Raw genomic sequence first — 13,773 nt, 5'->3', positions numbered from 1 at the left:
ACAGCAGGCTCCAGACTTCCACTGAGAAAACCAAGGGTTTGTATTAGAAAGGGGAAAAAAAAAAATTAAATTGACCCAGTTATGACAAAACGAAGCAGCTCTGCGGAGAGCCACGAGCAGCCACAGCAAGGCCCTCGGGAGTAACAGGATTCCACTTCAAATGAGATTTACAAATTAAAAAATAAAAGAGCTGGATTATTTCTGTGTGCCTGAACCCCCTTTCCTGGCTGCTCGAGTGGGCACTGCAGGGTGAGGGGGTGATGCTGCCCACGTGCATCCCTTGGGAATTTGGGAAAAGCCTTTCTGACTTCCCAGTCAAGCATCTACCTCTGGCCAGGCAAAGCAGGAGAGATCACACAGATCCCTGACCCCCAGCTCTCCCTGTTCAACTGCCCAACACCTCCCAAGAGCCATAAACCAGAACCAACTCCCCAAATTTGCCAGGTGGGAAGATCCAAGCGGCATTTTCACCATCACCCCTGTCAGAGCACAACTCGCTCCAAGCACAGCCCGGGGAGAGATCAGCCAGGATTTGCTGGCTGTGCCTGCTGCTCTCCCTGCAGGGCTGAGGGGACTGTCTTGCACACCTGCCCACTCTGCCACAGCCCCGGGTTGTCACCGAGGGAGAAGTGTTGACAGCACCACACGGAGCGGAGCGAGCTCGCAGCTGAGCCGGGATTGCTCAGCTCCTTGGCAGGGAAATGACAGGGCCTGACGAGTGGCTGTCTCTCTCCAAGGAAATCCTACAGCGCTTGGAGAGACGTTACCTGCATCGGCAGCGGGGGGAAAAGGCTGGGAGGTGACAGAGCTTGCAAATAGCAGGAGAGGTTGGCGTCGGGGAGCTCTCCCCACTTCTCAGGGGCTTTTTATGGCTTGGGGGATGATGTGTCTTAGGGGGAGAGCCTGGAGCAGGATGGAGATGGAGATCCTGCATGGAAAACAGGAGCTGGCTGTGGGAGACAGCAGCCAGCCTGCTGTGCACCCTTTTGTTGGGGGACAGAAGCAAGGGCATCTCCCCAAGCCCCTGTCCTGGGTGAGTGCCCAGGGCACGGTCACCGAGCCACCAAGTCACCGAGCCACCAGCCACAGCCAGGTAATCCCTGCTGGGGGAGGGCCAGCCCAGCCAACCCGATTGTAAATACATCAGTGTCCTCCTTCTCGCTGCCACACGTTTAAATCTGTTTGATCCACTCTAATGGATTGATCTACAAGTTTGTGCACACACATCCTGCTTTGGACGGGCGGCTGGCAGCGCCTCGCCCATCACGGCCTGTCAGCTCCACTCAGCCTCACCTCCAGCGCGGAGCGAATCCAATTACAGGATAAAGGGTTTTCTTCCCCTCCATATGGTCTCTATAACGCTCTGCCTTTATCTTGCCTTAACCCCTTTCCTGGCGAGGGAGCTCACAGCCCGGCGTAAGCGGCTCAGCGCTGCAGCCTGGGGTGGCTGCTATGTGATATGGGAAATGGGGTCTTCCCAGGGCACCCAGAGGTGCCTTCCTGCCTCTCTTCCTGCCCCCTGGGGAGGAATGAACCCCCGCAGGAGGGAATCAGGGCAGCACTGGTTACAGAACCAGCCCGAAGCACAGAGGGAGCTCAGCCTTGCTGGTGGTGCTCACAGGGCTGTGGGTCAGCCCAGCACCAGGAGCTCAGCACAGGTGTTCCCTTCATGACTGATTTGTTGTTCATTCTGCATTTCCCTGCACCTTGCTCTGCCAGGTGTTCCCTGCATGCCCCTGGCTCCTGTGCCCAGCAGGGATGGTGACAGACACCACAAAGGGCTCAGGGACCCAACCTCCCCCACGTGAGCCCTGCCTGTCGCTGATCCCTGTGAACTGAGCGTGGCAGCTCCCTGCAAGCCGGTTATTTGATTATAATTATCATTCCTTGCTTTACACAGGACATGAAAGCCCAGAGCAGCTCAGAGCTCTGTCACGCCACGCCCGAGCAAACAATGAGCGAGAGAAATCTCGGCTCAAAGCGCTTGGCAAAGCAGAAAAACCTGCGAGGGGCAAGAAAAGCCTTTTCTTGAGGACAAACACAAAGGCAGCAAAGCTCTCCTCCCGCATCAGGCAGTGCCTGGAATTTGCTGTTGTGGATTCAGCACAGAAAACAGCCAGGAGAGAGCAGCCCATAAACTTTCCCTGCTAAGGGACATCAAATTAACGCCAACCCCGTGCCAAGGCTGCAGCAGGAGCTGAGGTTGCATTCAGGACATGTCCTGGAGGGACCAGCCACCCTCACTGGTGTCATTTCCTCACTCAGGGTTTATTCAAGGCCTTGGCCATTGCTCTGGCCATGCTGAGCTGCCCAGAGGTCAGGCCTCGCAGTGACCCAAGGGGACATGAGGGCAGCTGGGAAGGGACAGCCCTGCTAGCCTAAGGCTCACCTGCTCCACAAGAAGCTCCCAAAAAGGGGAAGGTCCTGGTGCAGGTCTTGTTGATGATCAGTTGAAAGCCCTCTTGGTCCAGTTGTCCCTGTGAAAGGTGTTTGGGGACCACAAATCTCCTCCACATTCAGTTCCCAGGGTGAGTGGAGAGGATCTGCTGAGCCAGGAAAAGTCTCTCTCCCAAAAAATGACACTGAGTGTTCCCCCAGCACCCAGACTCTTCCCCCACAGCTTCTTTTGCAGCACCCTCAACTCTTTAGGAGAAGGCAGGACACCAAAAAAGGGGTGACAGCAAGGGATGGGAGGTGACAATGAACTTCCATGGGATAGCTGTGTCCATGTGCAAAACCTCAGAGAAGCACCAGAGCTTTTGGATGCTGCAGGCCCAAGTCTTATTGAAGGTGGGACATCCCAGTGAAATATTGAAGAGTCGCTCTTTCTTTTGAAGGTGGAGCATCCCACTGGAATATTTGAGCTGGAGAGAGTCACTTTCTCCCATAGGAGCTGGGAGGGACACACTGGAACTGAGATGGATGCACAGCTGGTTTCGTGGATTAGAGTTTCTGGGATCTCCTTTGATATTTGAATTCTGAAAAAAAATGTGCCAAATTTTGGTACATCTGGGACCCTGGCCATGGCCAGGAGAGGCAGGAAATTCCTGTGGGGAAAGCTTTGTGAGAGGTAAGGCATGGAGACTTCTCCACTTTCCACTCATCCCCTCAAGGAAGACCTGGACCAGAAATTTCACGCCTGGCAGTTTCGCGGTGAGATGATCCCAAAAGACACATCCATCCCGTGGGGAACCTTCATCCTGGGGCACCTGAGGCTGGCTTGACCCACTTCCCTCCACCACGTCCTACTTCTGCTCCCGCTGGATCCCCGCAGGCGGATCAGGGATTAGGACACCATCCATGCCAACACCCCTTAGCCTTCCGCTCCAGCCTCCAGCTCGGAGACGCTCCAGCCGCGCAGGAGACCTCATCCATCCCACGGGACAACGGGGACTTGTTCCATGGGCTGTGCCCTGGGGAGGGCAGCGAGGAGGAGGAGGAGGAGGCCCAGCTTACCTCGTTATCCGATCAGCTCCCTTAACGCCCCACATCCCCGGGATTAATGGAAGAGCTTCCCTAAGGCGCCTTAGGCACTGGAGAAGGAGCCCCCATGACCCAGAAGGAAGAACTGGGGAAGAAGAACTTGGATGAGGTGGAGTGTCAGTGCTCCAAGCTGGCTCTGGCCCTGCTGGGAAGGCTTTCCCAGGCTCGGGATGGAGATCCCACACTCTGCTGAGAGGCTGGGAGAAGCTTCCTTCCATCCCTCTGGCTCTCCCAGGCTGGGCTGGTGTCTCTGCCCTCCCTGCAGGGAGTTCAGGACATCTTTGCTGTCCTTTGCCCTGTGGATGTGATCAGGGTCACACAACCAAGAGCTCTGCCCCAAAACACTACATTTACCAAAAAAATTACCAACTTTGGGATGGGAAGTGGTTTCCTCTCCTACCCTGGTCCAGCTCCAGGCCCTTGGATGTGTCAGCAGAGCCCAGGTTTGCTCTGGGATGGGGACTCTGGGTTGGGGACACTAGTGGTCCCCACACTGAACCAGATACAGAATCCAGCCAGTGGCTCAGACCCGCAGAGCTCAGTCCAGTCCTCCCCAAGGTCAGTGGGACAGAGCTGGCCACTCCCCAGTCCCCAGGTGGTCTCACAGGGTCCTTCAGCCGCCCAGGGACACCCCACAGCCTGTGACACGCCGTGAACCCCAGCACAGCCCCGTTTCCACATCAGCCACTCCCAAACTCCCCACCGCTCCTCCCACCTTTGCCCCTCTTCCCAATGGCTCCCCATCCCATCCCTTCCTCCCCCCAACCCCTTAAACAACATTAAACACGTAATGGCAATTAATACGCTTTAATGCAGGTTTTGGGGCCAACTGGCTGCTTAGAGGGTGCTTAAACCATCAACCCCTCTCAATCCCGTTGCCCTTGTCATACAAAGTTAGCCGAGCCCCTCATCAGCCTCCCCCCTCCCTGGAGGAGGCCGGAGGGTATAAAACCACCCCGGGCCGCGGCGCTGCCACCCCAGCGCGGCACAGGGCAGGGCACCGCCTCCATCCCCTCACCTTTTGCCGCTCCCCACCATTCATTCACTTTTCAAATCAGAGGGGAATCCTCTCCCGGAGTATTTTTCCAACCAGGAGGGGGGTGGGGCTTCCCTTTTTTAATCAATCAGGGTCGAAACGCGGTTAATTGCAGCCAAGCCCTCCGGCAGAGCAGCTCCCGTAGCCAGGCAGGATGAACGGGACGGAGGGGGTCAATTTTTACGTGCCAATGTCCAACAAGACCGGGGTGGTGCGGAGCCCCTTCGAGTACCCGCAGTACTACCTGGCCGAGCCCTGGAAATACCGCGTCGTGTGCTGCTACATCTTCTTCCTCATCTCCACCGGCTTCCCCATCAACTTCCTCACCCTCCTGGTCACCTTCAAGCACAAGAAGCTCCGGCAGCCTCTCAACTACATCCTGGTCAACCTGGCGGTGGCTGACCTGTGCATGGCTTGTTTTGGCTTCACCGTCACCTTCTACACCGCCTGGAATGGCTATTTCGTGTTTGGCCCCATCGGCTGCGCTGTGGAGGGATTCTTTGCCACGCTGGGAGGTAAGGGATGGGAATGGGGGCTTGGGGTTTCCTTTTTTAGGGTTCTGGGAGACTGGTTCCATCCCTTCGTGGCACTGTTGGGATGTGCAGCATCGCTCCGTTGTGTGGGGCTCACCCTGTGTTTAAAATTGGCGGAAAAACCAGATTTCTGCGTGTTTGGCCTTGATAGCAAAAAGGCTCCATGGCATCGTGGCAGGAAAAGGAAGCCTGGGAAGGATCCTTGTTTGTAGGATCCAGTCTGGGGTCACCTGGCCGTGCTGGTCACTGGAGGTCTCACGCCAAGGGATGACCACGGCGTGTTCCTGAATCAGTGCCAAGCAGCTCAGGCTTGGACTTGATGACCTCAGAGGTCTTTTTCCAATCTTAATGATTCCATGATTATTTCTTTGCCCAAAAGCTTCCCTTTTTGGGGAAATGGAGAGTTCAGAAGGGGAAGAGAAATCCTTCAGGAAGGGAACCCCACGGAAGAGCTATAGGCATGGAGAGATGAGAGAGCTCAGAGCTTACCCAGGGGCAAAAGGATTTAGGGTGATTCCACAGGGATGGCTCAGCTCTGTCCCAGCTGCCCCAAATTTGGGTGCCCTTGGGATTTTCCTCCAGGCATTTCTCACAAGTTGGGACACAAGTGCTGCCAACGCTTTGCCCTGCAGAAAAACAGGGAGAATTCACTCAGCAGCCGGAGCCCACGCAGGCAGCCCTGCCCACACCACACCTCGGGATGCATCTGACAGCCAGCAGTCCTTGTTTTAGAGATCCACAACCACCACGAGGACTTTGCTTTCCTTCCCCTAAATGAGGCCGTTTCCCACAGTGATGCTGCTCTGAAAATACACATTTAAAAAATACGGATATTCTGATATTCGGATATTAAACGCCCTGATCCAAGCCAAGGAGCAAGGAAAGGCTTGGTTTTGGGGTCAGAAGATCCCACAAATCTGCTCGGCGAGCCTCGGGCAGTGTTATTTTGCCTTTCCATGTTTGTACCTCTCAGAGAAGGAGGAGGAGGCTCCTGTTCCCGGGGAAGGAATTTGGATGGGAAGCGAGCAGCAGGTCCCCAGCGAATCCCAGCACAGGGTGTCGTTATCAGCAGCTTATCACAGCTGGGGGCATTAGCAGGCTTACAGCACCGACTAAACGCTCCCAAATCCCCTGAAGTTTAATTATCCCTCACAAATACATGTGCACGTTTGCCCACCCACGCAGCCCCCCTCCCCACGCCTCCCCCGATCCAGTGCCGGAGAAATGCTCGTGAAATGCACATTCCCAGGGATCAACAGGTTGGGAGGCATCTGGCAGCATTGCTGGGAATTGTGCTTCCCCATGCCCAGGTGGAATTCACCCCTTCATTCTTCATTTATTAAAAACCCCACAATGATCCTTCCCCAGCCCCAGCACCTTTCAGCTCCCAGAGTTTTTGCACACTCCGGATGGAGAATTCCCAGTTATTCCCGGATTTTTAGCGGGATGCTGCTTATCCCACACCGACCCCAGCTCCCTCTGCTCATCTCTGGAGCCACGAAGGGAATGTGAAGCCCAGAGGAGCTCTGACCACTCAGTCTCTCCCTCTCCTCCCCACAGGCCAGGTCGCCCTGTGGTCCCTGGTCGTCCTGGCCATCGAGCGCTACATCGTCATCTGCAAGCCCATGGGCAACTTCCGCTTCTCCGCCAGCCACGCCATGATGGGCATCGCTTTCACCTGGGTCATGGCCATTTCCTGCGCCGCCCCGCCGCTCTTCGGCTGGTCCAGGTGAGTCTGAGCATTCCCAGCAGCTCCTGTCCCACCTGGGTCACTCCATCCATGCAGGGAGAGCAGGTGGCTCCTGGAGGGAAATGAATATCGGAGGAGGGAAGTGAATATCCAGTTCCCATGGGAGGGAGGGAAGGAGTGTCACAGCAAGCTGATTGCACCCAAACCACCCTTCCAGCATCTCCCATCCTCAGGGAACTCCATCCCCGTTGCCCCCAAGGAGGATCCCAGTGCAGATCCCGACTTTTCTCCCTGCCAGGTACATCCCGGAGGGGATGCAGTGCTCCTGTGGGCCTGACTACTACACCCACAACCCCGACTTCCACAACGAGTCCTACGTGCTCTACATGTTCGTCATCCACTTCATCATCCCCGTCATCATCATCTTCTTCTCCTACGGGCGCCTCGTGTGCAAAGTCCGGGAGGTAACGGCCGGAGGGGACAGATGGGGACGGGGTGGGTGGCTCAGGTAGGACAGATGGGGACAGGGTGGGTGGCTCAGGCAGGACAGGGGACGTGGGTCAGGGGTGGGGAGCTGCCCCTCATCACCCTCCCTGCCCACAGGCAGCTGCCCAGCAGCAGGAGTCAGCCACCACCCAGAAGGCAGAGAAGGAGGTGACGCGGATGGTGATCCTCATGGTGCTGGGCTTCATGCTGGCCTGGACGCCCTACGCCGTGGTGGCTTTCTGGATCTTCACCAACAAGGGCGCCGACTTCACGGCCACGCTGATGGCAGTGCCTGCCTTCTTCTCCAAGAGCTCCTCCCTCTACAACCCCATCATCTACGTGCTCATGAACAAACAGGTGAGATGTCTCCATGGGCACGTTGGTCCTCCCCAGGATCTCAGTCCGTTCGGGGACTCGTGGTCCTGCAGCATGTCCCCAGCGCCACCATTCTCATTTCTGTCCCCTCCCCAGTTCCGTAACTGCATGATCACCACGATCTGCTGCGGCAAGAACCCCTTTGGGGATGAAGACACCTCCTCCACCGTATCCCAGAGCAAGACCGAGGTGTCCTCCGTCTCCTCCAGCCAAGTATCACCTGCATAGAGCATGGACAGTTCGAACTGGGGTGACCTGCCGAGCTCGGGGACCCAGACAGAGCCCCACAGCCACTCCCTCGCGCCCCAGCCCCCTCCCCTGCAGGAGCATTGAGCTGTGCCCGTCCTGCCGTAGCGTCCCCTGCGCCGACCCCACCCCACACATCCACGGGGACCCAGAGTGGCACTCTGAGCTCTGCCACACCCACCCCGGGGAGCCCAGGCGGTCCCAGGAGCACCTCACCTCGGGGGGACTGTCCCTACCTGTCCCCACCGTGTTCAAACAGCAGCGGTCAGTGCGACCCCAAACCATTTCCTGCCTGAATCCTCCAGCATTCCCCTTCCCCGGGCTCCGGGGAGTGCCACAGCCCTCATTTGCAAAAATCTGAATATTCTGGCAAAGCCCCAGGAGCAGGACCCCGTGGCTGGCGTGTCCCCATCTGTCCCTCACCAGGGCCCAAGCCTGGGGCTCTCCAGAGCTGCACTCCCGCTGGGATTCCCACCAGGAATCAATTCCCACAGTCCCTATAAATCAATATAACAAACGGAGCCACGAGCAGGCTCCGCTTCCAGCCCGACTCCCTCTATCCCCAAGACAACACTGTAGATATATTTTTTGTCTTGGAACCTGTAAATATTTGCTCACGTCCTTTGAAGTCTGTATCCCTCTCAGCCCTTTCCTTTCTGCTCCTCTTCCCAACTCTGAGGCAGAGAAATTCCCTTTTCCACCTCTGCTCTGGCTGGACAGGCACAGCCAACCTTGGAGGGTGGGGCTGGGACCCGAGCGCTGTCCTGTACATATTTTATAAATAAATAATCTGGTGTCAGCACAAGGACGTCTGCAGTCGAGGAGTAGGGATTAAACAAATCAGAAATAAACAGAAGCAGCACAGAGAAAAACCCAGATGCTCAGTGCTTGTCCTTTCTCTCGGGCTGTGGGGACAATGCTGGTGGCCAGCTGGGGGAACACGGTGCTGCTCTTGGAGACACAAGCCTAGAGCTGTCCCAAAAGCCATGGGAAGGGGGATCTGGAGGTGACACCATGCCCACAAGGTGACACCATCCCCACAAGGTGACACCATCCCCACAAGGTGACACCATGCCCACAAGGTGACAGCCCCATTAGCTGGAGCACCAACGCTGTTTAGAGGCAAAGAGACACAGGCAGGGCGCAGCCCTCGCTGCCCAGGCGCTGGTTTTTAGCCTTTAATATTAAAGATTTCCCCAGGTGGCCTTAAATAAAGCTTCACCTGAGAGCTTTTTGCAGAGTTCAAGTCCCCCATCCTGCGGGGCCTTTCCAGGCAGTGTGATGGAATCGGCAGAGTCAGGGAAAAATTGTTCCCTGTGTCAGTGAATTCATTCTGGAGTGGCTGGAGAGTGATGCCATCGCAGTGCCACCCCAGAACCTGCTCAGCTCACACCTGGTTTTCCTCCTTTTTGGGTCCAAAGCAAGCAAAACCAGCAGAAGGCCCAAAGCTCACCCCTGGGGTGGGAGCACAGGGATGGGAATCACCTTTTTCACCAAAGCACCAGGCCCTGGGGAGGGGAAGGATGCAGCCCCAGCCCCGGGGCACTGTCCTGTCCAGGATTGCCCCAGAGCAGCTTTCCCACCACTCCTGCTGCCCTGAATAATTCATGGCTTCTCTGCCCATCCCAGCAGCCTCTTCCCCTTCCCTCCAAAGCCCCAAGCCCATTTCCTTCAGTTCCTTTAGAGCCACCAGGGCTGTTTTACAGTGAGCTGAACGTGCAGAGGAACCCTCAGCACCCCTTATCTCCCCCTCCAGACTCTGGAGTGAAAAGTATTCCAGGAACAGAGCTCTGCACACCCTGAGCAGGCCTGGCTGTGCATCCCCCTGTGCTTGTGATTATTTTTAAATGCTGCAGCTGCAGCCCAGCCCTGCTGCCTTTTGCTGCTGCGCAGCGATGCTGGGAGAATCATCTGCAAGGAACCATCCACAGGGAAACATCCACAAGGTATCCACAAGGAATTCACAAGGAATCCACAAGGAATCATCCACAAGGAATCCACAAGGAATCCACAAGGAATAATCCACAAGGAATCATCCAGGAATTCACAAGGAATTCACAAGGAATCATCCACAAGGAATAATCCACAAGGAATCATCCACAAGGAATAATCCACAAGGAATCATCCACAAGGAATCCACAAGGAATCCACAAGGAATTCCCAAGGAATCATCCACAAGGAATCATCCACAAGGAATCCACAAGGAATCATCCACAAGGAATCCACAAGGAGTCATCCACAAGGAATCCACAAGGCTCTGGGTGAAGACAAGGGCAGTCTGTGATCCCTAACAGGGAGTTCTGGGGAGCCTTGGGGTGGACTGAGACTTTGCAGCCAAATTCCCACGGGTAGGAGGGACAGGGAGCTGAGTTCAGCCCCGTGGCACTGCAGCAGATTCCTGCAGTGATTCCTGCAGTGATTCCTGCAGTGATTCCAGCAGTGATTCCAGCAATGATCCCATCTGGCAGTTCCCACCTGCTCTGCCCATCCAGCTGCCTCTCCAGATGTTCCACTGCCCAGGGAGAATTCACCCAGCAGAACAGTTTTACCTCCGTGGTGTGTCTGTCCTGCTGCAGGGGACATTCCCAAGGTGGATTCTGCCTGGAGTGTGGCCAGGGATGGAGGTGACCAAGGAATGCCTGGAGGTGGCACTCAGTGCTCTGGGCTGGGTGACAACGTGGGGATGAGTCACAGGTTGGAGGATGATGATGGTACTCACTCTCCTTGACCAAATCCCTAAAAAAACCCAAAACACCCAAGCTCAGAACAGGTTTCTTCCAAATGTAGGGGCAGGGGAGGAGCAGCCACCAGACAGCCAAAAACCCAAACCTCACCCAGCCTGACAGACCCAACCCTTCCACAGCAGAAAGCCTCTCTTGGAAAATCACCCAGCAGCTCTTCCTTCCCACTTTTCCATGGATGTATCAAAGCACTGCATTTGCAGCCAGCAGGGATCATCCCAGCATCACCACTCAGAGCAGAGACCACCACCTGCTCCAGCACCGCCGGAGAGAGAATTTAGAGACCTAAATTCACATGCAAAACCGAGGAAAGCAGCCAGACTTATCCCAGGAATGGAGACAGCTGGAACCTCAGGCCCAGAGGGCATTTCAGTGTCTGACTGCCATCCCTGTGCAGCTGGGATTGTTCCCCCTCATCCCAGCTCTGCTGGTTTAGGAAAACGGCAGTAATTGGCTCGATTCATTTTAAATCAGTTCTCGTTTGTGCAAGCAGCACTCGGGGAAAAGCAGCTCAGAGTTAATCACAGCCTGGTTTGGAGGGATGAGGAGGATGTCAGTGAGGAGATATGTCGCTGTTGAGCCACTAGCAGAGAAAGAAGACCTGGATTCTCAGCGTGGCATAAAAAAAAGAGCTATTATTATTTGATTCCAACTTATATAGATTTTTCAGAGGTCACCCGGATTGGTCAGTTTGAAGCTTCCCCCTAGGCCTGATTGGCCAGGCCTGAACTGTCCACATCCAAGAAACTGTTTTTAATAACATCCAAACTTTATCTTTGTTTATAAAACACGGGAAGAAAAGAGAAAAGTTCCTATGAGAAAGGTCTGTGCTAGCCACAGAGATGGTTGTTGGTCTTTGCCCCACAGAACCCCAAAAAAAGGGGCAAACCACAGTCCTGGCCCAGTGCTGTGCCCTTCAATCCTCATCCTGCCTAGAGCTGATCCTCCAGGCAGGAGTGGCACTGCCTGGATCTCTCCCAGGGTGTTTTTATCCCATCAGTGTAGGAGCAGCCAATGCCAGAGGGTCTGGCTCTGCCCATTTGTCTCTGCCAAAGGAAAAACATCTCCTCGTCCAGCCACTCCAGCAGCTCTGGAGACAAGGAGATTAAAACACTCCAACACTCCCTCCTCCCCTCTGGGCCAAATCCCTCCCTGGGGTGCCCAGACCCTGACAGCAGAGGGAAAAGCTGCTCCTCAAGGGGAAAACTGTTGGATTACAGCTTGGGAGAGGCCAGGATTTCTCCTGACAGTGCCAGGGGGAATTTCACAGCCCCAGCAGCCCAGGGAGCCCCAGGAAGTATTTTCCCCACAGCCAGGAGTGTGCCCAAGTCCCCAGGTTTGTGTCACATCCCCAGCCCGAATCCATCACGGCTGCCTGTGTCACGTTAGCAGCAATGAAAGGATTCAAACAGCAATTCCTTACTTTTATGAACAAATGGCTCCGGCTGGATGATTCAGGCAGCATTCAATTCCCAGCCAGAAAGTGTCAGCAAAATCCTGGCCTCTCACATGGAGGTGGAAAACTGCAAATGAAAGGAGGGAATTATTAGGGCTTAGTACTCGGGGGGTCTGCACTCCTCAGTGCTCCTTCCCAGTGCTTCAGAGCTCCCACAGCTGGCAGGGCTCTGCCAAGGGGGTGCAGGGATTGGGGTGATGGGTTTGGATACTGGGATTGTCCTCATCCCCGTGCCCTGCTGCAGCTGATTCCTCCAGAGCCCCTTTTCTCCTCCAGCCCAGTCCCTTCAGAGCCCCTTTTCTCCTCCAACCCAACCCCTCCAAAACCCATTTTCTTCTCCAGACCATCTTCTCCAGAGCCCCTTTTTTTCCTCAGCCCACTCCTTCAGAACCCTTCTCCTCCTCCAGCCTCTCCCCTCCAGAACCTCTTTTCTCCTCCTACCCAATCCCTCCAGAGCCCCTTTTCTTCTCCAGACTGTTTTTTCCAGAGCCCCTTTTGTCTTCCAGCCCAACCCCTCCAGAAGCCTTTTTCTTCTCCAGCCCATCCCCTCCAAAGCCCTTTTCTTCCTTTATCCCATTGCCTCCAGAGCTCCTTTTCTCCTCCACATTATCCTTTCCAGAACCCCTTTTCTCCTCCATCCCATCCCATCCCATCCCTTTCCCCATCCTCCAGAGCCCCTTTTGTCCTCCAACCCAACCCCTCCAGAACCCATTTTTTTCTCCAGGCCATGCCATCCAAAGCCCCTTCTTTCCTTCAGCCTCTCCCCTCCAGATCCTCTATTCTCCTCCAACCCAATCCCTCCAGAGCCCCTTTTCTTCTCCAGACTTTCTTTTCCAGAGCCCCTTTTGTCCTCCAGCCTCTCCCCTCCACAGCCCCTTTTCTTCCCTCCATCCCATTCCCCCAGAGCTCATCTCCTCCTCCAGCCTCTCCCCTCCAGAACCTCTTTTGTCCTCCAACCCATCCCCTCCAGAGCCCCATTTCTCCTCCAGACTGTCCTTTCCAGAGCTCCTTTTCTCCTCCAACCCAATCCTTCCAGAACCCCTTTTCTTCTCCAGGCCATTCCCTCCAGAGCCCCTCTTTCCCTCCATCCCATTCCCTCCAGAATCCCTCTCCTCCTCCAGCCTCTCCCCTCCAGATCCCCTTTTCTCCTCCACCCCATCCCTTCCCCATCCTCCAGAGCCCCTTTTCCCTCCCCACAGCCCCTCTCCCATCTCCCCTCTCCCTCCATCCCTCCCCACCAGCACCCCGGGAGCCTCAGGACCCCTGGGAGGCACAATCCCCCAGCCCCAGGAGGATCCAGCAGCTTTCCCTGTGAACCCAGCACTGCTCCTGGCCGTGGAGAATCACGCTCCAGCCTCCTCCAGACTCTCCATTTCTCCTTCACCCGGCTTGCCCATATTTTTCTTGTTCATCAGACTGACAAATGGGCAGAAAACAGACTCCTGGCGATTTCCTGCGCAGGCTGCCCACTCCTCCTCTCCCCTCGGCGATGACTGAGAGCTGAAAAAGCAGGAATAGCATATAAATTTCCTCCCTGCTTTAATAAATACCTCTATTACCTTGTGCTTTCCCCCAGCTCGCTGTGCAGCTCCTGCTGCCCGCCAGGCAGACGTGATAAACCAAAATTCGCATTTCTGTGGGGGGAACCAGCAGCAGGGCTGAGGCAGGCTGGCAGCAGAAAGGGAGGGGTGGAACCTCCACCTCGGGGGTCTGGCTGCAGCTCCACA

The 13,773-nt window shown here is 55.6% G+C and overlaps 1 protein-coding gene and 1 long non-coding RNA gene across 2 annotated transcripts; one reads left to right on the top strand and one right to left on the bottom strand.

Moving 5' to 3' along the window:
* The first annotated feature begins 4,658 nt into the window (after nt 1–4,658).
* Nucleotides 4,659–8,195, top strand: LOC146426984 (green-sensitive opsin). Its single transcript, XM_085083068.1, has 5 exons — nt 4,659–5,034; nt 6,613–6,781; nt 7,041–7,206; nt 7,346–7,585; nt 7,700–8,195. The coding sequence occupies exons 1-5, from the start codon at nt 4,674–4,676 to the stop codon at nt 7,829–7,831; spliced, it is 1,068 nt and encodes a 355-aa protein (XP_084939194.1). The 5' UTR covers nt 4,659–4,673; the 3' UTR covers nt 7,832–8,195.
* Nucleotides 8,196–8,210: 15 nt separating this feature from the next.
* Nucleotides 8,211–12,357, bottom strand: LOC146426983 (uncharacterized). The gene is made up of 3 exons (XR_014856613.1): nt 12,014–12,357; nt 8,450–8,613; nt 8,211–8,346 (listed from the first exon to the last, which is right to left on the bottom strand). It is a non-coding gene; the product is annotated as an uncharacterized LOC146426983 (long non-coding RNA).
* Between the last annotated feature and the right edge of the window lie 1,416 nt (nt 12,358–13,773).

Source organism: Lichenostomus cassidix, chromosome 26 (genome assembly GCF_008360975.1).
Source record: "Lichenostomus cassidix isolate B80296 chromosome 26, HeHo_3.0, whole genome shotgun sequence".
Taxonomy (NCBI): Eukaryota; Metazoa; Chordata; class Aves; order Passeriformes; family Meliphagidae; genus Lichenostomus; species Lichenostomus cassidix.
Note: the sequence above shows the minus strand (reverse complement) of the source record. Positions and strands in the feature narration are given on the sequence as shown.

Excerpts from the sequence above, each read along its gene's own strand:
- LOC146426984 (XM_085083068.1), top strand. The coding sequence starts at position 4,674 with ATGAACGGGACGGAGGGGGTCAATTTTTACGTGCCAATGTCCAACAAG. Across the intron at positions 6,782-7,040 it reads CCGCTCTTCGGCTGGTCCAG|GTACATCCCGGAGGGGATGC; the intron begins GTGAGTCTGAGC and ends TCTCCCTGCCAG. Across the intron at positions 7,586-7,699 it reads ACGTGCTCATGAACAAACAG|TTCCGTAACTGCATGATCAC; the intron begins GTGAGATGTCTC and ends TCCCCTCCCCAG.